The sequence below is a fragment of the Hyalella azteca genome, unplaced genomic scaffold (assembly GCF_000764305.2).
Source record: "Hyalella azteca isolate HAZT.00-mixed unplaced genomic scaffold, Hazt_2.0.2 contig5777, whole genome shotgun sequence".
Classification (NCBI taxonomy): Eukaryota; Metazoa; Arthropoda; class Malacostraca; order Amphipoda; family Hyalellidae; genus Hyalella; species Hyalella azteca.
This window is the reverse complement of record NW_025935957.1, coordinates 516-25,469: the sequence shown is the minus strand read 5'-3', so window position 1 is coordinate 25,469 and position 24,954 is coordinate 516. Positions and strand designations below refer to the sequence as shown.

Sequence of the window (24,954 nt, the reverse complement as noted above, 5' to 3'; positions counted from 1 at the left end):
AAAATCGTCATGAGATGCCCAGACGCCACGAGACTGGCCATAGCTGAGGCTCTCATCATCAAGCAGGAGTCTCCAGCTATTAATTTACAAACTACCGGATTTGTCAGGACGTTAAAATTTTTCTCGTAATTCAAGCTTTGATTCCAATCTGTATCCATAATACCCTATGTTTGTACTATTGTCATTTCAAAATTTCAAATTCACTTGTTGCAAAACTCGTCCTCTACTTGATAATGAATGAAGTTGCATTCGAAACGTCGTAAAATTAAAATTATACCTAATAAAATGTCCCTTGGAAACCTGATATTTGACTTTTCAGTTCCTATCAAGAGCCTAATTCGCCGAATAAAGAAAAACAATAAGAAAATTGTCAATAAGAAATACTCTCTGGTCTTCTACTCTCTGGTCTATACTAATAGAGCTTATCGCGTTCTGTTCTGTCGTGTAAGTGAAAACAGTGGATATAGGTTAATTTTTGTTACATGAGCGCAACTGCAACTTATACAATGCGTTACTGCTACTCACGTATGTAGTAAGTTTTGTGCATTTTGTTGACAAGCACGGGCAACCCGCATGAGGAGTCGGTGACGCAAGAAGCCAAGTCCAAGTTAGTAAAACCAGTTGCGTAGTAGTTTCCATTATCTTGAGGAATGAAGAGTCCCGTCTCAATTTCTCGAGCAACTGTAAAGAAATTAGTCAATGGAATGATACAAGTATTCGTCAAAATTATGAACCAAGATGCCGCAAGCAAAATGCATCATGGACGCAATTACGTCCATGATGGAGCAGGGTCGCCTGCCAAAGACCGCCACTGCCCTGGATAAAATGGACCATCGTGATTCCTGCCTTCCGGAACGTAGCCTTCAACACTTCTGGACAATCATATCTAGGCCTTGCGTCGAACCAATCCTCGGTCGAACGGCCACTCTTCGAAGGACGATAAATTTTGGAACAGAACTATGCTATCTGAAACCTAACCTCAGATGCGGTGAACGTAAGATTACGTAACTTAACGATGCCCGGAAGTCATATTCGATCCGCGGCCAGGTGGTGCGCGGCAGGTTTTATGCAAGGCCGGAAAAGGACAAAGATGATCGGTTCACGGCTGATTGGTGGATGTCCGAAGAGATCCAAGGCGTTCGACTCAAGGCTTTTTGGTGCACAAAATTGGTGGTGCACGGCTGCGCTCCCATAGAGGGGTCGCCTGCCAAAGACCACCACTGCCCTGGATGTAATGGACCATCGTTATTCCTGCCTTCCGAAACGTAGCCTTATGGAACATGTTATTGTAGAAAATATCCTTAGCTGCAAATCCTAAAGCAAAAACAGGGAGGAGACTACAAGCTAGAGCATAGCATCTTCGGATCTAAAGAATTAGGCCTGTTTTGGCCAGTCGCCGATTCGTGTACTTTTTCGCGACTCGTTCACTGATCTAAAAACTGGCGTTTTGACAAGATATTTTCAACTGACGTTGATTTACAACATCACTGAACTTTCACTAGTTCCGTATGGTGCTAAGCATTTCAAGGTTGAACATATATACATCGACACTACATTTCTCGCTTCGAGTCACCGACATGTGAAACATCCTCTCCGGTTACCTCGTTAACGCTCCGAGTATAAACTCGTTCAAGAACATACTAGATAAAGCTATGGAGAAATATATGGTCAGACTTGAAATGCCTAGCACCATATCGAACCCGGTGGAAGTCTAGTAGCTATTTCAAACTATCGTCAATTGGGATAAGATCCGGTCAAAGGACCTGTTTTTAGATCTCCTGGGGACAAGTCTCGAAAAGTACAAGAATCGGCGACGGGCCACATCAATAATATTCTTCAGCGCCGACATCACTATGATATGATATGATACCTGATATGATATGACATGATATGATACCTGATATGATATGTTACATGATATGATATATGATATGATATGGTATGCTTTTTCCTAGCATTGCCCAGTGTATTCTTGAACGCGTTCATACTCGGAGCATCAACAATTTCGATCATAATGACAATGCTAGAGGTGAGCACTGCAGCTGAAAATTAAAAAAAGGTGTCTTATATTCTTTTCGTGGCACAAATGAAAAACGAAAAACTAAATTCTGACAAGGATTACAATTAGAATCGTGCACGGTGAGTTTCACTGTAGAATAATTCGTTGTAAATGTAGGGTCGTTAACTGAAACAATTTAGATTTAATTAACAAGCAAGGAATATCTCGCACGAAGATATACAGGATAATTGTATGGATGTATGGATGCATTTGATATACAGTGTACCGAGGTTTAAGCCTAACGCTTTGCTACGCGTTGACGTGACCGCGACACGTAGTTATCTTAGGAGGTCGCGGCGCGTCAATCGGTCTCTTCTGATGAAGTGTACAAGCTTATATGAATCTTGAACCTTGAAACTCACAAGACCGGCCCTCATACAGAGCTGGAGAAACCTACCAGCATCGTCGTCATGCAAAGCGTATTCCGTAGAAGAAAATGCGAAATAGTAACTGAGCGATGATTGCTGGAACCCTCGTAATTTTGGATTGGACTCAACTATATATTTCCGCTACCGGATTTGTTTAAACTTTTAGATTGTTTGCAGAAGGACTTTCTGGCTCTAAATTTTTGTGTTTTATCCTATTTACATGAATTATTATTTCAGTCCTATTTACGTGCACAGCTCAAACTAAATTTAATGATTAAATGCTTCTCTTAACTTGCAAATGAATGTTGTTACATTCGAAACATCGTTTATATATATTAATATTACTTGCTAACTTGCTAAACCTGCCTTTTGATCTACCAACGTCATCTAAAGAATTGTTCGACTCCTTGAAAATTGTAATGCATTCTCTGGTCATTATTTGTATGCAGATAAATCTCACTATATCTACTCCTAATGCTTCAAGTCTCACTATATGTACACCTAATACTGTAAGTCTCACTATATGTACACCTAATACTGTAAGTCTCACTATATGTACACCTAATGCTGCAAGTCTTACTATATGTACACCTAATGCTGCAAGTCACACCATATGTACACCTAATACTGCAAGTCTCACTATATGTACACCCAATACTGCAAGTCTCACTAAATGTACACCTAATGCTGCAAGTCTCACTATATATACACCTAATGCTGCAAGTCTCACTATATATACACCCAATGCTGCAAGTCTCACTATACGTACACCTAATGCTGCAAGTCTCACTCTATATACATCACTCAGCTCACCACTACTGAGGAGGGTCCCGGCACCACCAAGGTCCTGAATCTCACGGAAGTCGAAGTTCGCGTCCCGCAGCTCAGCGGGGCAGAGGAGCCTAACAAGACGTTGGCCTACGGGGAACGTGAAAGAGTTACTCATCACAGTTAATGATTCACAATTACTGATTATGCTCGTCATTATTATGTTCGTTGACCTGCGAGGGAACGTGAGCGAGTTACTTATCACTGTTAATAGTTCACAATAATATTATGTTAGTCCCTGCCAGCTGAGAGACGCTTGGGTTTGGGCAGTTCTTGTTCAGGGTTGCTGAATTCACCCTGGAGCTATGACAACTGTTTTGATTAGGTTTGCAGACGCTGTTCATTAGCTGTAGTTGGGCACATTGTTTGTAATAGCAAACACACGTAGTTTTGTGATCTGTATTGATTCTTTTTCGTTCGGAAAGATCACTGAATAACAAGAGCAGCGTTTTGATTAGAAAGTAAGAGGAAGACATTTTTGCCTCATTCTTCGCCTGAAAACAATCCATTGAATTCCGGCATCAACTGGAACGACAGTTAATTACATCAATAAAATGCGCTTAATGCACGAAAATTAAAATTTTGCGCTATCTAATGATCCATCTGAATCGAACATCAATATTATAATATGAAGTGACTGCCTTTAGCCTACTTACATTGGAGTAAGGAAAATTTTTCGAAAACCTAGAAAAAACTGACGAGCTACAAGAAACACAAATTTTTTCTCAGCTGCTCGTTGGCAGTCTGAACCTTGAAGTGTATCGCCATAATTACCTCTAAATTAAAATAATTCTTGACAAGCATCTCTGTTGCGCATAAAGAAATTCTGCTACCAATAATAATTTCTACGTACAGCAAAAGGTCGGTACTCACGCTGTCTGGGTAGGATGCCGCGGCGAGCCCGAGGCACAGCACCTGCAAACACAACGTGATGTGATTTTGATGTCAAATAAGGATAAATGCACAGCAGCTCCTGCAACACAAACCGTGCAGTGCCACACAGAACTTGCTGTGATGTCATATAACCATGTTGTCCGTTATTATACAGGTCAGCCTCTTCCATATACCGGACAAGCCTCCTGACCACTACCTTCTCAAAAACCTTGATCACATGTGAGGTCAAGTTCACAGGTCTGTAATTTTGGGGCATGTACCTCGCACTTCCTTTGTGAATTGGCGTTATCAGTCCCACTTTGAGACCCTTAGGAATAATTCCCTCCGTTATCGAGGCTTTCCAGAGCATTGTGAGCGGAGCTTTCAGTGCTCCAACACACTTCTTCAACAGCACTGCCGAAATTCCGTCGAGTCCTGGGGCTGAATTTGACGCCAGTTCTTTGATACTTATTTCCATGTCTTCTGGTTCAAACTCAATGTTCTCCAACCCTCTACTGCCTGGCAGCTCGTGGAGAACTTCAATTTCGTTCTCTTCCCTTGAGTAGCGGTGGTTACTGAACTCTGATTCAAACTGTGATCCTAGTAACTCACACATGCCATGGTCATCTCCGACAATGACTTCGTCCAGCACTTGCGTCTTTATTTTAGCGTTGGACTGGGCGATTTACAAATTTACTTGGGGTTCTCTTTGATGACCTCAACCACTCGCTCTTCCGCGGCTTGTTCTTCCATCCTGTGCGAGTCCTGCAGCCTGAGTTCAATTTCCTTGTGCAAATCTTAACATCCACAGCTTGGTGCGAGTCTCGAACTGGCAACTCGCTGCTTCAATTTTTGCTTTGCTTAACCGCCCGGCCTCCTTGCCGATTCTGACCAGAAACTGGCGCACAGAGCTGGGATCGAACCCGCGCCTCTCTGCTCCAATCTTGGTACATACTCTGAACTGTAACCACTGGGCCACCCTGCCTATGTGGTACTCATATCACTAGTGGATTAAGCTATTTGTTTATTTAATCGATTGCGTTTTCTCATAAGGATTCGTCGGTCTCTCGGAATGCTGCGGACTTTATGGGATGTTTTTCTCGGGGTATGACGCACACATTCCGGTGCTAGTTTCTCACGCAGTTTTGTGTAGATTTCCGCAGAATTTATTTCGTGAAACTCAGCTCTCCAATCAATTTCGTCAATTTCATTCCAAATTGCCACCCAATCCGTTCTTCGATTGTGGAAGTTAAGTCCTGCCAGTCCCTCTTGGGGTATAGACCTGGGCTGGGTTTCAATTCCAATTGTCGTTTCCACCATCACTAAGCGATGGTCTGACAGTTAGGTTTCTTCAACCCGAACGTCAATCATCATTCATTCATTATTAGTAAAGAAGAGATCGAGGATATTGTGTTCTCTTGTCGGCGACCGTACATGCTGACTGAGCAAGTGTTACGCAGCGAACTTCACAAGTTGGGCTTCTTGACTTGTGTCGCGGTCATCGACCTCTAAGCCGTCAGGGCTTGTTCAACGGATTCGTGGGAGATTGAAGTCCCCCTCTCAATTATCAGGCTGGTGGCTGGGTCACACAGTCCAGGCGTCGGGGGAAAATCAGGCGGTCTATAGACTATAGCTACGCACAGGTCAAATTTTTTTATGTGGAGTAGCATGTGTTCAACAAAGCCGTCAGAGTTTGTAGATTTCGATCTCAATTTTACAGTGCTTTTTGCGAGGGAGTTACTAAGGTAGACAATTACTCCAGCCTTCCTTCTCCCTTCCGTCCGGTCCGCGCGGTAGTGGTAGATTTCTTCCATTGAAATTTCTGCATCCAGGATATCATTTCTTAAGTGTGACTCCGTTAGTGCAATTATAAAGATCTCTCCCCCGTCGGCCATCTCACGCAGCCCGCCAATCTTGTGACGCGCTCTTTGTGGGAAGAGCCCCTCGATGTTAGCCAGCAAAATGCCAGACGCTTCTCTTATTGGTGCGCTTGCCTGCGACTTCACCGCTCTGTCAGGCGCATCTGGCTCAGCAGCTCCTGCATCTGGAGTTGAATTATTTCTAGCTGCTGCATATGGTGTTGGATTTGTTTCCTCGTTTCTAAAAAAAGCACCGAAGGTAACCTCTGGCCTCCCGCGTGCGTCTCTGTCCCATACGCATGGACCACTCCCTAGAGTGGCTAGGTCATCTCTCCGTCTCCAAGAACCACCCTCCTCACTGCTCCTTCTACCTGTGTTTCCCCCAAACCTCCCACTGCCCTGTCTTCCCTGTGGTGATGGGGACTGTGAGAGTGAGGGAGGAGGTTGGCGTCCAGCAGGAGCCCTTCGTTGTGGGGGTGAATCAATGCTGCCTCCGCTTCTGTTGGCTTCCTCCATTCGCTTTCGCGATTTTAAGTAGTTATCATTCGTGCAATTTTCCTTCCGCATAACACTCCAGCACAGCTTAGAGTGATAGAACGCGCAGTCCCTTCCTTTTTTGCACCCTCACGGATGTCCGTTTCCGTAGGTACAGAATTTATAGCACATTCTTGGATGTGAAAATCTGAAGCAATCGCTCTTTTTCCCATGTTTACTTTTCTTTTGCATGTACTTCCAGCAAACACCTTTCTTTGCTGGTGGTCTACTTGAGGGTGCGTCTGAAACTAGGGTGAATGGTAAGGGTGGTGGCGTTGGAAGGGTTGGAAGAACTGGAAGGAATGATGGCAAGCCATCTTCTAAGACGCCATTCTCCAGAGTTATTGCGGTAGCCGAAGCGTATGTAATCCTAGTGTTTGGGCCTAATTCAGAGGAAGGAATGTCGGTAGCATCAGATGTTGGGGCACTGGGGCACAAATTACAAATAACAAACTACAGCTACAAACTACAAAATGCAAACTACAAAATACACACTACAAACTACAAATTACAAATTACAAAGTAAAAATTGCCAATTAAGAAATAAAATTAAAAATTACAAACTAAAGATTAAAAACTATAAATTAAAAGTTAAAAATTACAAATTACAAGTTACAAAATACAAACTACGCATCACAAATTACAAATTACAAATTACAAACTACAAATTATAAATTACAAATCGCAAATTACAAATTACATATTACAAATTACAAATTGCAAACTGCAAACTACAAGCAACAAACTACAAACTACTAACTACAAACTAAAAACTACAAACTGCAAATTAAAATTTAAAAATTATGAATTAATAAGTACAAATTGCAAATTACAAATTAAAAACTACAAACTACAAACTACATATTACAAATTACAAATTACAAATTACAAATTACAAATTACAAATTACAAAATACAAATTACAAGGCACAATTTAAAAATTACAAAATACAAATTAAAAATTGAGAATTAAAAATTAAAAAGGAAAAATTACAAAATGCAAATTACAAAGTACAAACTACAAACTAGAAACTACAAACAACAAACTACAAACAACAAACTACAAACTACAAATTAAAAATTACAAATTACATATTACAAATTGTAAATTAAAAATTACAAATTACAAATTACTAATTACAAACTACAAACTAAAAACTAACAACTAAAAACTACAAATTAAAAATTAAAAATTGAAGATTAAAAACCATAAATCAAAAGTTAAAAATTACAAATTACAAATTACAAATTACAAATAACAAATTACAAATTACAAATTACAAATTACAAATTACAAATTACAAATTACAAATTACAAATTACAAATTACAAATTACAAATAACAAATTACAAATTACAAATTACAAATTACAAATTACAAATTACAAATTACAAATTACAAACTACTAATTACAAATTATAAATAACAAATTAAAAGTTAAAAATCAAAAATTAAAAATTAAAAGTTTAATATAATATAATATAATATAATATAATATAATATAATATAACATCCGTGAATTTGTTGTATTCGGGCGTTTAAATTTTTTAACATGAACTGTGAAGTTTTTTTCGAGTAACCTTCAGCTAATATTCATGATTTGTTATGACTCATGAAGTGGGGTTGATGGAATTGGAATAAAGAATGTGAAAATTTCTAAGAATCTGAAAAGTTTAGAGAATCTGAATATATAGAAAATCTAAATATTTTGAAAGTTTGAATAGTTTAATGAATTGAAAAGTCATGTTGAAAAAGTCACTTCTTCACAAAACAAAGAAAAATAACCGTCAATACTGAGCTGAAAATTGAAGAATTGAATTTTTCTCATCGAATTGTTCATTCACATAAATCTGAGTTTCGACATACGAGTACATCCATCAAAGCCTGAACACTTGCGGGTTGTCAGCTTCGGTGTGGCAAGTGCATCGTAAATTGAAATTTTTATCTATCCATTCAGCTGCAGTGTTGGTCTATTTTTTCCATTCTATTCAGAGTCAGAAGAATTTACAAGCACTCCATGAAATAATTTATTGCACTGGAAATAAAGATTCAGACATTTGTTGCTTGCAGGTGCTGCGTCGCTGTGGCAACACAGACTTTTTGGAGTAATGACCACGTGAGTAATGGTCACGTGAGTAATGACCACGTGAGTAATGGTCACGTGAGTAATGACCACGTGAGTAATGATCACGTGAGTAATGACCACGTGAGTAATGATCACGTGAGTAATGATCACGATGCTGGTGCAGGCCTCCATCGTGGCACGGGTGATGGTCTCGTTGTGGGCCTCCCGCATATGATTCTTTGGTCCTCCAGCTTGCAGATGGCATGTGAGTCTGCGGCTCAATGTCGTGCTTGTCCAATCGACGTAATTTACATTTTGGAGAAGTCTACAACCTTCTTTCATACAGGAAAATTTGTAAACGACATTGGTTTCTTGTAGTGGTCCGGACTTTTTGCATGGATTGTTTTTCATGATTAAATTCTTGATCTTTTTGTTTCTGTAGTGAATCAAAAGGTGTTCGGTTGTTGTTACTGTTGTGCAGCTGATGTTATTTTGCACAATTGAATTTAGGACTCGTTCGTCAGTCCTATGACCGCCGTTCATTTGATTTTGATAGTAAATTCTGGTTACGCAACCTCTTGGTGTGGATTCATCTGTTCGGTTTTGACGTGCTCTGATATTTGAAATTTCTTTGTCAATCGTTTTGTTTGCATAACCGTTGTTGACAAGAATTTGTTTGCAGGTTCGGAGTTCAGTTTTTAACTATTCACTTTTAAATTTTAAGTCCGTAATTTGAGTACTTCACCCATCACACGATAGAAGGTTATATAACTTTTGTATCACGCTAATTTTTTTTAAATTTAAAATTTAAATTTTAAAATTTAAAATTTTAAATTTCATAATTTAGAATTTAATATGTAAAATTTAAATTTAAAAGTTAAAATTTAAAATTTAAAATTTAAAATTTTAAAATATAAAATTTAAAATCTGAAATCTGATTTGTAAATGAAAAAACGAAAAATAAAAATTAAACATGTAAAATGTAAACTAAAAACCGAGTGAAATTATAAATAAAAAGTAGATGGTAATATTAACTATACATATATTATATTAGTTATACATTTATTATATTAATTTTTTATTTATTATATCAATTATACATTCATAATATTAATTATACACTCATTATATTAATTATACATTTACTATATTAGTCATACATTTATTAAATCAATATACATTAATTATGTTATTTATGCATTTATTATAATAATTATACATTCATTATATTAATTATGCATTTATTATATAAATTATACACTCATAATATTAATTATACAATTATTATATTAATTATGCATTTCTTTCAATAATATACATTTATTATTTTAATTATACATATATTATATTATTCATACATTTATTACATCATTAGAGCTCCGCAAAATTTATTCTTTTAAGCAGGTTTCGATTTAAAAACCAGAGAATTCGTTTTATTGACAATTTTCTTATTAGTAGCTTCAATAGATCGAACAATATTATATTGTACTGCAGGCATGTCGCCGATATCTTTGTCGTCGTTCGAGATGAAAAACAATTGAGGAATCTACGAAAGGCCTTTGAAATGAACTCTGACTTGAAATTTACTTACGAGCTCGAACAAAATTACATCTTACCTCTTTAGATATTCTCGTCCAAGCTAAAACTAATTCGTTCGTCACAAAAGTATACCGAAAACCAACAGATGTCGAGAAAGTCCTTAACGCCGCCAGCGAATGTCCAGAGCGCTACAAAAGAAGCACAATACGCGCTCTTATCCAATAAGCTTTAAAAACTTATTCGTATGAAAATAACTTGAATACGGAGCTGAGAAATTGTTAAGGAATCCTGGTCAATAACGGATGTGCCAGTAGAACCATCGACACAGAAATTTCAAACTTCGAATGTACCAAAACAGACTCAACTACGAGACAGAGACTGACGCAAACGTCACAACCATCTACTATGAGAACCAAATGACCAGCGGTTATAAAGCAGATAAACGGATCCTGCAATCTATCGTTCACATCAACATCGTAGGCGTAACTTTTAATAAAATTATACTACTAATCTGTTATATAAACAAGGAAATACAGAAATACAGAACTAATAAGAAAATTGTCAATAAAACGAATTCTCTGGTCTTCAATGAAACCTGCTGAAAGGAAAAAATTATGCCAACTTATTATATTTTTTATACATTTATTTATTAATTATATATTTATTATATCAATAATACGTTCAAAATATTATTTGAGATCGCGTTATTTCAGATGGAAACACTTTTACTATAGGCTTTTTTTTCTATTTGCACTCTCTTTTACTGACTTCACTGAAAAATTCAGTCATTCACTGACACGGATCATAAAAACAATGCAAAAAGAGTTCCGAAAACGGCACAGTTAAAGTTAAAAGTTGAAAATCTGGGACCGCAAAACACGAGCATCCGCTCTCGACCACAGCTGAAACTTGACTCCCAAGTTACGCATTGTTACAGTAAAAAATATTCTTAGCTGCATATTCCAAAGCAAAAAACAGAAAGGAGACTACTAGCTAGAGCATAGCATTTCGACGCTGAAGAATTAGGCCTGTTTTGGCCAGTCGCCGATTTTTGTACTTTTCGCGACTTTTCGCGAAGTCTTCTTTTCGCGAAGCCTAGTAGCTATTTCAAACTATCGTCAGTTGGGATAAGATCCTGTCAAAGGACCTGTTTTCAGATCTCTTGAGGACAAGTCTCGAGAAGTACAAGAATCGGCAACAGGCCACATCAGGCCTATTCTTCAGCACCGACTTCTTCTATTCTTCTTGTTTTTGAGCACTGCAGTTGAAAATGAAAATATGTTGTCTTATATCTGTCTTATTTTCTTATTGTATATGTCTTATTATATTATATTCACTGACAGCTCAGAGCAAAGTATAAGGGTGATCTATTGGCCTTACATTATCATCATGTGGGCATGTATGGATTCATTTGATATACATGACAATTGTATCGATGTATGAATGCATTCGATATACAGGACAATTATATAGATGTATGGATTCATTTTATATACAGGACAATTCTATAGAAGTATGGATTCATTTGATGTACAGGACAATTTCCATTACATTTTATCCCCTTGGCATGTGTGCAAATCTGTTCTGGGCGTCGTCATTATGTTAATATCGTGGAGCTACTGATCACGTTGCAAACAATGTGTTTATGAATTTTGTATTAAGTAATTAGTAATTATTGATTAGTAATTTTTGAATAGTAATTAGTGATTAGTAATTAGTAACTAGTGATTAGTAATTAATTATTAGTAATTAGTGATTAGTAATTTATTCATTAGTAATTAGTGAATTGTGAGGGTCAGGCCAGCCACGATCGAGCAGGTCTGGTGGAACGCTCTGGGAAGAGGCTAAAATCTAGATGGATTATATCAGTTCTTGACATGAGTTTGGAAATTATTACGCGACAACTTACAGATAGCTGGCGTTATAACAGCTCCCTCAGCAACATCAGCGAATAACTTCAAGAGACGGTACTGCTTTAATTGGATGTTTCCGACAGTAGTGTTGACGTAGGGCACTGCGCCTGTTGAGAAATGTATTCGTGAACATCAATAATGAACGGCAAGTGACTATCCCAGATGACTAATGCATATCAATAAATAAGCTCCAGTGATATCTTCCGATGGTCTGCTAGCCTACAGCCGCGCAAGTTAGGCGTACGGGGGATACCTGACAGCTTAACTCTTAATAGGTACAAATGTTTCTAAACTTGGTATGATTAAAACGTTGTAAAATTATATTAGGTTTGGAAGAGATACAAATGTTCCCAAACTTGGTACGATATTAACGTTGTAAAATTATAAAATTATATTTGGTTCGGAAGATCGAGATACAAATGTTTCCAAACTTTGTACGATGATAACATTGTAAAATTATAACGTCTGACAAGGGTTGTAAATTGGAGTTCGAAAGATGCATGCTTGCAGAATTCCATCACGTTTCCAGTGAGATTCATAACGCAAGGCCCGAGTCAGTTTACTATTTTATTATAATTTCCGTAAACTTTTATTTGATACGAATAGCCAATCAGGTTGCACGGAAAGTGGGTCTCCTGAACACAAGATCGAATAAGTTATTCGTTTTGTGAGGGAATATTTATGTAAGAAAATCTTTTAAACTCCCTGACTTCAATGTAGGTATTCAAAACCAGTCAATATAAAAGATCAATAAATTAACTACGACACACATTTTGCGATGCATGTGAAGGTCAAAAACCATCGAAGCTGCCACTTTTATTAGTCATGAATGCCTTTTCTTTAGCAGCCCTCTCATGATTCTCTCATTATTTTTACCTTTGATACATTTTTAAAATCCGGAAGAAATTTAAACATGCAAGACTGGACGCGCCAAATCGTTAATCGGCATTTGTTTGTCGTCTTGTATTTTCACAGATCTTCCATTGAACAAGTTTGGACTCACTGAGCGGCATGGCCGATGGAGACCCGGAGGATACACTGGCGTTGGTCACGTAAACGACTTCCTCGCCCGGCGAACAAGAGCAGAGTTTCAAGCCAAACTTGTAAGCGGTGCAGGTTCCATTGTAAGAAAACCCAGCCATGCCTGCAAAAAAATTTAATTAACTCTAAGTGAAATCATACAGAGAAACCTAGAAATTACAGAAAATTATTGCAATATTTCAACTCCGTGTGTTTGGAGAGAAGCTGTGCAGCCTTTTGGAAGTGGCAGCGATGCTACAGCCAGACCATCATTGCAATCAACTCCTTCATTGCAAACAACCCCTTTGTTGCAAACAACTAATTCATTGCAAACAAAAACCTCCTTACCCACAAGTTCGCTCGTATCCTAGCTTCAAACCTATAAACTGGCTCGCTCGTATCCTAGCTACGTCATCGCTGCCAGTCATGCGCATTCGCCTTCTCGCCAAGGCTGAAGTTCGTACATTAGTTCATGTAATGCAACAGCAACTAAATTTTACCTAATAAATAATTTAACAGCGAATTCACTTATTTCGACGTCTCAATATTGCCTCCTGCAGCTTGACTGGAGGTTCCACTATATTGCTGTAACCTGCAAATTAGATAAACACTTTGACTTTAATCCCGTTTTCCTAATCAACGCTGCGAATATCAGTTTTTTTAGTGAGGTTAAACCTACATCTAAGATAAAAATTTTCATTTAACTCCATTTCGATGCTTCAAGTAAATTCGCCTCATTTTTTGCGAAACATTTCCATGCGCTCGTTTAGGGCGCAGGATATTCACGTGCCAAGTTCACATTAGGTGCGAGGTGCTCGTCTGCCAAGCTTAAATAGGGCATAGGACGCTCACCAACCAAGGCGGCCTTCTTCGCACACTGCACCACGTCCGTTGCTGTTATCGCTTTGGTCTCATTGACAGCAGCGGTTAAATTGCCTGCCGTGACCGTCAAGCGTCGGTACGTCTGCAAGAAGGAGGCACGTTAACATCACCGTCACATTATCTATTATCTTACGTATAGCTTGAAAGTCTTCGTGGAATGTGACGATGCAAGGTTATAAAATATGCAGCTCCGTGAATGCTTGCAAGGCGGCATGGCAGTTGACGACTGTGCTACAGGTGCCTCAGTGCTTAGGGCGCCACTGAAGTTAAAATTCTTGCGAATTACGTGTGCATATATTGAAATTCTCTGTGCAACACGCATCTCACTACCCAGTCAAAACTCGGATTCCGTTCAGGGGCGCCAGAGGCTCGCCATGGCCGCCTTAGAGGCAAATCAGACGCCAATCGGCCGCCTATCATATTCGGCTTCTAATTGGGAGCCGTTTTCAGGTATCGACGCTTCCAAGCTTCAGATATTGACGTCTATGTGGGTACATCATTGAAGTATACAAGTATACTCCCTTCGCAAATATTTTAAAGTTTGGACAAATCCATTAGTTTAGAAATAGATAGCTGGGGTCCAAAGATGATGAAGTGTACAAGCTTATATGAATCTTGAACCTTGAAACTCACAAGACCGGCCCTCATACAGAGCTGGAGAAACCTACCAGCATCGTCGTCATGCAAAGCGTATTCCGTAGAAGAAAATGCGAAATAGTAACTGAGCGATGATTGCTGGAACCCTCGTAATTTTGGATTGGACTCAACTATATATTTCCGCTACCGGATTTGTTTAAACTTTTAGATTGTTTGCAGAAGGACTTTCTGGCTCTAAATTTTTGTGTTTTATCCTATTTACATGAATTATTATTTCAGTCCTATTTACGTGCACAGCTCAAACTAAATTTAATGATTAAATGCTTCTCTTAACTTGCAAATGAATGTTGTTACATTCGAAACATCGTTTATATATATTAATATTACTTGCTAACTTGCTAAACCTGCCTTTTGATCTACCAACGTCATCTAAAGAATTGTTCGACTCCTTGAAAATTGTAATGCATTCTCTGGTCATTATTTGTATGCAGATAAATCTCACTATATCTACTCCTAATGCTTCAAGTCTCACTATATGTACACCTAATACTGTAAGTCTCACTATATGTACACCTAATACTGTAAGTCTCACTATATGTACACCTAAAGCTGCAAGTCTTACTATATGTACACCTAATGCTGCAAGTCACACCATATGTACACCTAATACTGTAAGTCTCACTATATGTACACCCAATACTGCAAGTCTCACTAAATGTACACCTAATGCTGCAAGTCTCACTATATATACACCCAATGCTGCAAGTCTCACTATACGTACACCTAATGCTGCAAGTCTCACTATATACACATCTAATGCTGCAAGTCTCACTATATGTACACCTAATGCTGCAAGTCTCACTATATGTACACCTAATGCTGCAAGTCTCACTATATGTACACCTAATGCTGCAAGTCTCACTATATGTACTCCTAATGCTGCCAGTCTCACTCACTATATGTACACCCAATGCTGCAAGTTTCATTTTATATACAGTACTCAGCTTACCACTACTGAGGAGGGTCCCGACACCACCAAGGTCCTGAATCTCACGGAAGTCGAAGTTCGCCTCCCGCAGCTCAGCGGAGCAGAGGAGCCTAAAACGACGTTGGCCTACGGGGAACGTGAAAGAGTAACTCATCATAGTTAATGATTCACAATTACTTATTATGCTCGTCATTATTATGTTCGTTGACCTGCGAGGGAACGTGAGCGATTTACTCATCACTGTTAATAGTTCACAATAACATTATGTTCGTCCCTGCCAGCTACTAGACGCTTGGGTTTGGGCGATTCTTGTCCAGGGTAGCTGGATTCACCCTGGAGCTATGACAACTGTTTTGATTAGGTTTGCAGACACTGTTCATTAGCTGTAGCTGGGCACTATTTTTGTAATAACTAACACAAGTGGTTTTGTGATCTGTATTGATTCTTTTTCGTTTTGAAAGATCACTGAATAATAAGAGCAGCGTTTTGATTAGAAAATAAGAGTAAGACATTTTTGCCTCATTCTTCGCCAGGAAACAATCCATTGAATTCCGGCATCAACTGCAACTATCATTAATTACATCAAAAAATTTGCTTAACTGTATGCACGATAACTAAAATTTTGCTCCATCCAATGATCTAACGGATTAGAACATCAATATTTCATACAGTAATATTAGAATATGAAACGACTGCCATTAGCCTACTTACATTGGAGTAGTGAAAATTTCTCGAGAACCGAGAAAAAAAGTGACGAGCCACAAGAAACATAATTTTTCTCTCAGCTGCTCGTTGGCAGTCTGAGCCTTGAAGTGTGTCGCCATGATTACCTCTAAATTACGATAATTCTTGACAAGCATCTCTGTTGCGCATAAAGAAATTCTGCTACCAATAATAATTTGTACGTACAGCAAAAGGTCGGTACTCACGCTGTCTGGATAGGATACCGCGGCGAGCCCGAGGCCCAGCACCTGCAACACACAACGTGATGTGATGACAAATACGGATAAATGCTACGGCACAGCTCCTGCAACACACAACGTGATGTGGTGTCAAATAAGGATAAATGTTACGGCACAGCTCCTGCAACACACAACGCGCAGTGATATCAAGTAAGGACAAATGCCGTGGCGCTGCTCCTGCAACACAGAACTTGCTGTGATGTCATATAATGACAAATGCCGGTGCACTGCTCCTTATGTCACCTTCACCTTCACCTTATGATCCGTCACCTTCACATTCATCACGTTGTCCACGGTCACGCTGATGCGCTGCCTTCGTCGTCCTCCGTCTCCGAGTCGTCGCTAAGCAGGTCACTCCAGCCTCGGGTCCCGGATGTAACGTTGGACGTGTTCCGTATATTTGCCCTTCTTTGGGCCAGCTGATGCAAGATGCTGTTGCTTGTCACTTGCTGAGGGCAGTTTCCCATTACTGGACAATCCGGGATCTTTCTTCAATCAATTGCCCAGTCGTCTTTTGAATGTTGCAAGGGTGAACTCCCCTCCTCTCAGCTTTTTTGGCAGGGCATTAAATAACCTCGGTCCTACCACGGACAGTGATCCCTCACAGAGAGTCTGTACTCTGGCCGCTGCTCGGATATTAAATGGGGGAACCTCGCACAGTCTCCCCCTCCTTTCGTTGCAACGTGTCACTATTCTGGGTCTCACTCTCAAATTGGAGTCAGTCCGGTTATCATCTTTCAAGTGTACAGTATCACATGTCTTTCTCTTCTCTCCAGTGGGTACAGTCCCAGTTGCTTTAGCCTTTCCCAGAAGTTCAGGTTCAGCTCCTTCATGCCGCTGATCCTGTACGTGAAGGTCTGCCTTCACGTACATGTCTGCCTGCCTCTAGTTTCCGCACTGCACCCGCCTTGAGTGGCGACCAAAGTTGACAACAATACTCAAGATTGGAGAGCTCGAGGGCTTTGAAGAGTGTAATCATTGGTGCTACTGCTTCTCTCGTTCGAAATGTCCGCCATATCAACCCCATCCGTTGCCGGCTGCGCGCGACTATTTCCTCGGTATGGGCATCGAACGTGGCTTCAGTACTCATCAACACTCCGAGATCTCGAACTAGTTGCTTCTCCTCAATTTCTGTGCCATCTGATGCCAAGTAGTGATTTGGCATCCTGATCGCTGTGCGGACTCTGTATCTCACTACTTTGAACTTGGTGACGTTGAACTACATATTGTTCACTAGGGGCCAATCGTAGATTGACGATAGGTCATCCTGTAACCTCTCGCAGTCTAGGTCATCTGTGATCTTCATCAGCACTCCTGTATCGTCCGCAAATGACGATGTAGATGCGTGGGTGAGTGCCGTGTCAATATCGGCAATGTGGATGAGGAAGAGGATCGGTCCAAGCTCTGAGCCCTTCGGAACTCCGCTTTTCGCAATCGCTTCTCTCGATTTCCTGTTTCCAATTGCGACAGCTTGTACTCTATCTGTAAAGAAGGTGTGGATCCATCTCAACAGGCTTTATCCTTAAACTAAAAAAAACAGCGTTGGAACACATCCATGCGACATTTCTTCTCGCTTCGAGTCACCGACATGTGGAACAGCCTCCCTGATAGCANCCAGCAGCTATCTCAATAAATCGTCAGCTATGGAAAGATCGGGTTCCAAAGGCCGGATCCCTTGTGAATCAAGTCACGAAAGTTCAAGAATCGGCAACAGGCCATGGGCCTATTTCTTCAACGCCGACACTTCTATTCCATTCTATTCTATTCTATCCCCAACAACCTCATCTTTCTAAAGAGCACCCCATGGTCAATTTTGTCAAATGCTCCAGCAAAGTCTAGGTATACCACGTCCACGTCAGCGCCCTTCTCCAGCTGGGCCACAAGACGGTTATGGTGCTCCAGTAACTGCGACAAACAGGAACGATTCCACCGGAAACAGTGTTGTCTGGGCACACAGACCACACTGTAGGCTCGGCAGGAAGTAGGGTCTTAAATACCTTCGCTTCAAGCACACTTGCTGCTTCCCTCTCTTACTACAGCTCAACACTCTTATTTGTTTCAGTGATTTAATGTCATCACTTGACACTTAATGTAAACACTCAACTGCTTCACGTATTGAAAGCTATAATTTCATTCTACCTATCTGCTATTTTCTTTTGTCGGGTCTTTTTGATGGATAAAAGAGTAATTTTCTGAATACTCTCACACTGAACACATTATACTCTTTTTTTTCTTTCTACTGACTTCCATTATTTTCCGTCGAAACACTGAATTACATCTCTTGGGCCCAGTCCATACAATTAATTAGCAACTGGTCATCAAATAAAAATAATCGTCAACGATTTACTTCACTGAGAGCCGGCCGCGACACGTACGTCCTATCCAGACGACTTCTAGTAGGGAAGTGCTGCAACGCACAACGATCTGTGATGTCATATAAGGACAAATGCCGTGACACAGCTACTGCAACACACAATACGCTGTGATGTAAAATAAAGACAAATGAGGTAGCACAGCTCCTGCAACGCACAACGCGCTGTGATGTCAAGTAAGGCCAAATGAGGTAGCGCAGCTCCTGCAACACACAACGCGCTGTGATGTAAAATAAAGACAAATGAGGTAGCGCAGCTCCTGCAACACACAATGCACTGTGATGTCAAGTAAGGCCAAATGAGGTAGCGCAGCTCCTGCAACGCACAACGCGCTGTGATGTCAAGTAAGGCCAAATGAGGTAGCGCAGCTCCTGCAACACACAATGCACTGTGATGTCAAGTAAGGATAAATGAGGTAGCACAGCTCCTGCAACACACAACGCGCTGTGATGTGAAGTAAGGACAAATGAGGTAGCACAGCTCCTGCAACACACAACGCGCTGTGATGTGAAGTAAGGACAAATGAGGTAGAACAGCTCCTGCAACGCACAACGCGCTGTGATGTGAAGTAAGGACAAATGAGGTAGAACAGCTCCTGCAACGCACAACGCGCTGTGATGTCAAGTAAGGACAAATGAGGTAGCACAGCTCCTGCAACACACAACGCGCTGTGATGTAAAGTAAAGACAAATGAGGTAGAACAGCTCCTGCAACGCACAACGCGCTGTGATGTGAAGTAAGGACAAATGAGGTAAAATAATCTCAATATAAACACAGACGGTTAATTGATGAATAAAAGTTAAAACATTTTTTTTGTTTAGTGATCATGTACGGGATGAATAGTCTTCAATGTCTTTATAAATACGCCTCCTTACGTTCACAATAATTTTAAGCCAATGGAATGTTAGTGAAGGACCCGGTGGATCAGCCCAACTGAAAAATAACCATTATCTAACGTCCCATTTTCATACAGTTGCACCATCCAGAACACTAATAGCATGCAAAGGTTATTCATGAGATGGAATTTCTCAACACCAAAGTAATACGGTGTATTGCTGCCGTTTGCACACGACCACAGAGCAACTCCTTCCTAGCGTTATATTTCAAATGCCGAACCTGCACAAGAATATCTGCTGGCTTTAATTTACAGTTCTTGGAAGTGGAACATCAAATATCCATTGTTAACATTGTTCTCGATTCAAATCGTCATTATTTATTTACCAATAATGTAAATACATAATTAAAATGAAAATAAAAAACTAAATATTAAAAATTAAAATGAGATATAAAAAATTGAAAATTAAACACTAAAAATTAGAAAGTAGAATTTAAAATTTAAAAAATTAAAATTAACAATTGAAAATTAAGAAGTGAAATTAAAAATTACAAACTAGAAATTCGTAATTCATGATTAAAAATTAGAAAAAAAATTAAAAATTATATGTAAAAAATTAAAAATTATAGATTATAAATTCAAATTGTATAATTCAAGATTCAAAATTACAAGCTATAAATAGCGAATTGCAAATTGCAAATTACAAATTACAAATTACATATTGCAATTACAAATTATAAATTATGAATTACAAATTACAAATGACAAATTACAAATTACGAATTACGAATAACGAATCACCAATCACCAATCACAAATTACGAATTACGAATTACAAATTACAAAATACAAATTACAAATTACAAGTTACAAATTACAAATCACAAATTACAAATTACAAATTACAAATTACAAATTACAAATTACAAATTACAAATTACAAATTACAAATTACAAATTACAAATTACAAATGACAAATTACAAATTACAAGATACAAGTTACAATTTGCAAGTTGCAAGTTACAAGTTACAAGCTACAATTTACGAGTTACAAGTTACAAAATAAAAATTAAACACTAAAAACTAAAAATAAAAATTCAACATTAAACAGCATTAAACATTGAACATTAAGAATTAAAAATTAAACATTAAAAATTAACATCTATAAATGATAAATGAAAAATTAAAATATTAATAAATAAAAATAATAGAATTATAAATTAGAAATGAAAAACTGGGGGAAATGATAAGACGAAAAATTTATAAACTGCAAAATGAAAATTAGGCGAAAAAATGAACAACGAGAAAAACGTACAAATAAAGAATAAAACAATGTAAAATGAAAGATGAGAATATGAGAAAACTAAAATAAATAAAAGAAAAATGAATAAAAAGAAAATGAAAAACGAAAAAGTGATAAAAAAAACATAAATTAAAAAAAAAGTATAACATGAAAAAGGTAAATAATTAAAAATGGAAATATGAAAAAATGAATGAATGAAAATATAAAGATATGGAAAATTTAAAAATAAATGGAAAAATTAAAAAGTGGACTTGAAAAATGTGAAAAAATTGTGAAATTTGAAATGTAAAATATTAACTTGGTCGTGAACGTGAACGTATATGTAAATGTAAATGCAAATTCAAATACAATGCAATGAAATGTATTGTGATATAATATAATATAATATAATATAATTTAATATAGTATACTATAATATAATATAATATAATATAATATAATATAATATAATTTAATATAATATANGTTTATCAAGATCAAACAAGCACTAACACAACTCCTGTCTCTTATACACATCTAGATGTGTATAAGAGACAGATACATATATTATATTAGTTATACATTTATCATATTAATTTTGTATTTATTATATCAATTATACATTCATAATATTAATTATACACTCATTATATTAATTATACATTTACTATATTAGTCATACATTTATTAAATCAATATACATTAATTATATTAATTATGCATTTATTCTAATAATTATACATTCATTATATTAATCATGCATTTATTATATCATTTATAAATTTATTATATTAATTATACATTCATTATATTAATTATGCATTTCTTTTAATAATATACATTTATTATTTTAATTATACATATATTATATTATTCATACATTTATTACATCATTAGAGCTCCGCAAAATTTATTCTTTTAAGCAGGTTTCAATGAAGACCAGAGAATTCGTTTTATTGACAATTTTCTTCTTAGTTGCTTCAATAGATCGAACAATATTATATTGTACTGCAGGTATGTCGCCGACATCTTTGTCGTCGTTCGAGATGAAAAACAATTGAGGAATCTACGAAAGGCCTTTGAAATGAATTTGGACTTGAAATTTACTTACGAACTCGGACGAAATCACACCTTACCTTTTTAGATATTCTCGTCCAAGCTAAAAATTTTTCGTTCGTCACAAAAGTATACCGAAAACCAGCAGATGTCGAGAGAGTCCTGAACGCCGCCAGCGAATGTCCAGAGCGCTACAAAAGAAGCACAATACGCGCTCTTATCCAACTAGCTTTAAAAACTTCTTCGTATGAAAATGACTTGAATACGGAGCTGAGAAATTGTTAAGGAATCCTGGTCAATAACGGATTTGCCAATAGAACCCTAGACACAGAAATTTCAAACTTCTAATGTACCAAAACAGACTCAACTACGTGACAGAGACTGACGCTAGCGTCACAACATCTACTATGAGAACCAAATGACCAGCGGTTATAAAGCAGATAAACGGATCCTGCAATCTATCGTTCACATCAACATCGTAGGCATAACTTATAATAAAATTAAACTACTGATCTATTATATAAACAAGAAAATACAGAATCTTGCAATGAACAATAATTCTTGCAAAAAAAACGGAAGTTTTCATAGAGACCAATGTAGTCTATAAATTTTCTTGCAATAGAGAAGGTTGTAGACTTCTCCCCAATATGGACTACATCGGGCTCACAACTACGACATTAAGCCGACGTCTCACGTGCCACCTTCAGTCTGGTGGACCAAAGAACCACCTGATGGAAGCCCACAACGAGACCATCACTCGTACGGTGCTGGAAGAATGCATCAGCGTCGTCATGAGATGCCCCGACGCCAACCGACTCATGATAGCTGAGGCCCTCATCATTAAGGATAGGACTCCAGCCATCAACCTTCAAACTACTGGATTTGTCAGAACATTGAGACTGTTTTCGGAGTAATTTTTGATGTTTTAATTCTTGATTATTTTCATATTTTTGTGCTTTTGTAATTATTTCTAACTATTTTGATTTTTTAGTAGTATCCTATTTACATTATTTTATACTTACGTCGATCGAAATTCCATTACTCAATGCGTCTTTTAACTTGATAATGAATGGTTGATACATCCGAAACGTCGTTAAAGAAATAAAAATGTCCGTCGGTACTCTTATTTTCGATTTAGCAGTGCAAACGAAAAATATTGCTCGATCTATTGGAAAAATTATTAAGAAAATTTTCAATAAAACGAATTCCCTGGTCTTCAATGAAACCTGCTTAAAGGAACAAATTTTGCCAACTTATTATATTAATTATATATTTATTTATTAATTGCATATTTTTTATATTAAATATATATTAATTATATTAATTATATATTTCTTATATCAATTAAACATTTAAAATATTATTTATACATTTATTTACTAACTATATATTTGCTATATCAAGCATACATTTATTATATTAACTATAAATTTAATATACTAATTATACGTTTATTTTAAAAAGGATACATATATATCAAAAATTTATATGGGATTAAAAATTATTTTTCAAAGACAACGCTTCTAAAGAATCCAGTGTCTTTGATGTTACACATGTACAATGAATTTTTAATTTTAATTTCATATAATAAAAAAATTAATTTTCAATCTTTTTAATGAAAAAAATTAAAATTTTCAAAATTATTTATTCTGTAAACTGATTCATGTATTTTCTCCATCTTTACCTAAGTGTACAAAATCTCAGAGCGATTGGATAGGTAGAAGTGTGTTAAATATCGATTATAAGATTTGTAGCAGACAAACAAACAAACAATATAAAGTGAAGTTAAAGAGAAGTGTTGTATTTACACATTTATTATATAAATTAACACATTTACACACATAATAAATGTGTATTTACACATTTATTATAAATTAATTATTTATTATATAAATTATTATAAATATTAGTTTATTATTTATATCATTTCAAGCGCCCCTGTTAATGCACACGACACTCACCGTAGCCATGATACCGAAGGAGAAGCGGAGCTCGGGCATGACGGCGGCTTGAGTTCCTGGATTTATGGAAGCTTTGATTGAAGTTAAGAGGTAATTAGTGCTGCAAACTCCTGGATTTATGGAAGCTTTGATTGAAGTTAAGAGGTAATTAGTGCTGCAAACTCCTGGATCTGTCTCTTATACACATCTTTTGAAATCTGATTTGTAAATGAAAAAACGAAAAATAAAAATTAAACATGTAAAATGTAAACTAAAAACCGAGTGAAATTATAAATAAAAAGTAGATGGTAATATTAACTATACATATATTATATTAGTTATACATTTATCNGTGCTACACCTGACAACAGGTGCTGCACCTGACAACAACAGGTGCTGCACCTGACAACAACAGGTGCTGCACCTGACAACAACAGGTGCTGCACCTGACAACAACAGGTACTGCACCTGACAACAACAGGTGCTCAGTCATAACCATTTTATGCTCACCTGACATCAGATGCTCACCTAACCACATCAGGTGCTCACCACATCACACACAAAACTTAATACAGCGCTCGTGTGTGTGGAGATGTTGCTGGCAGTTTTTCCAGCGCCGCGTGAACCACGTCGTCTGTACGAGGTCCTATCACTTCAAATGATAATAAAATATTATAGAGGTACATCGATCGCGAAATACATTTATAGTTATATTTCTAGTATATAACTAGATATATTTCTATATATCTCTCTATATATTCTCTATATCTATATATATTCGATATATTTCTAGTATATATTTCTAGTCCGCTAACTAACGAGAAGAAATTAAAACGTAGTTCGTAAGGTCGTATAACTAACTTATTTTATCTTTCCTTGCTAAATTAAGGCTAAGTGACAGTTTTATATCATCGTTAGCTATCATTGCTTTGTTGTTAGGTTTGTGTCGTTAGAAAAAGATGGTAGAAGAATTCATTATT

The 24,954-nt window shown here is 37.3% G+C and overlaps 1 protein-coding gene across 1 annotated transcript; it reads right to left on the bottom strand.

Annotated features, from left to right (window-relative positions):
• Positions 1–11,991: 11,991 nt before the first annotated feature.
• Positions 11,992–24,159, bottom strand: LOC108674324. The gene is made up of 6 exons (XM_018162260.2): positions 23,996–24,159; positions 16,456–16,497; positions 15,548–15,652; positions 13,912–14,023; positions 13,043–13,183; positions 11,992–12,146 (listed from the first exon to the last, which is right to left on the bottom strand). The coding sequence occupies exons 1-6, from the start codon at positions 24,032–24,034 to the stop codon at positions 11,992–11,994; spliced, it is 594 nt and encodes a 197-aa protein (XP_018017749.1). The 5' UTR covers positions 24,035–24,159.
• Positions 24,160–24,954: the final 795 nt, after the last annotated feature.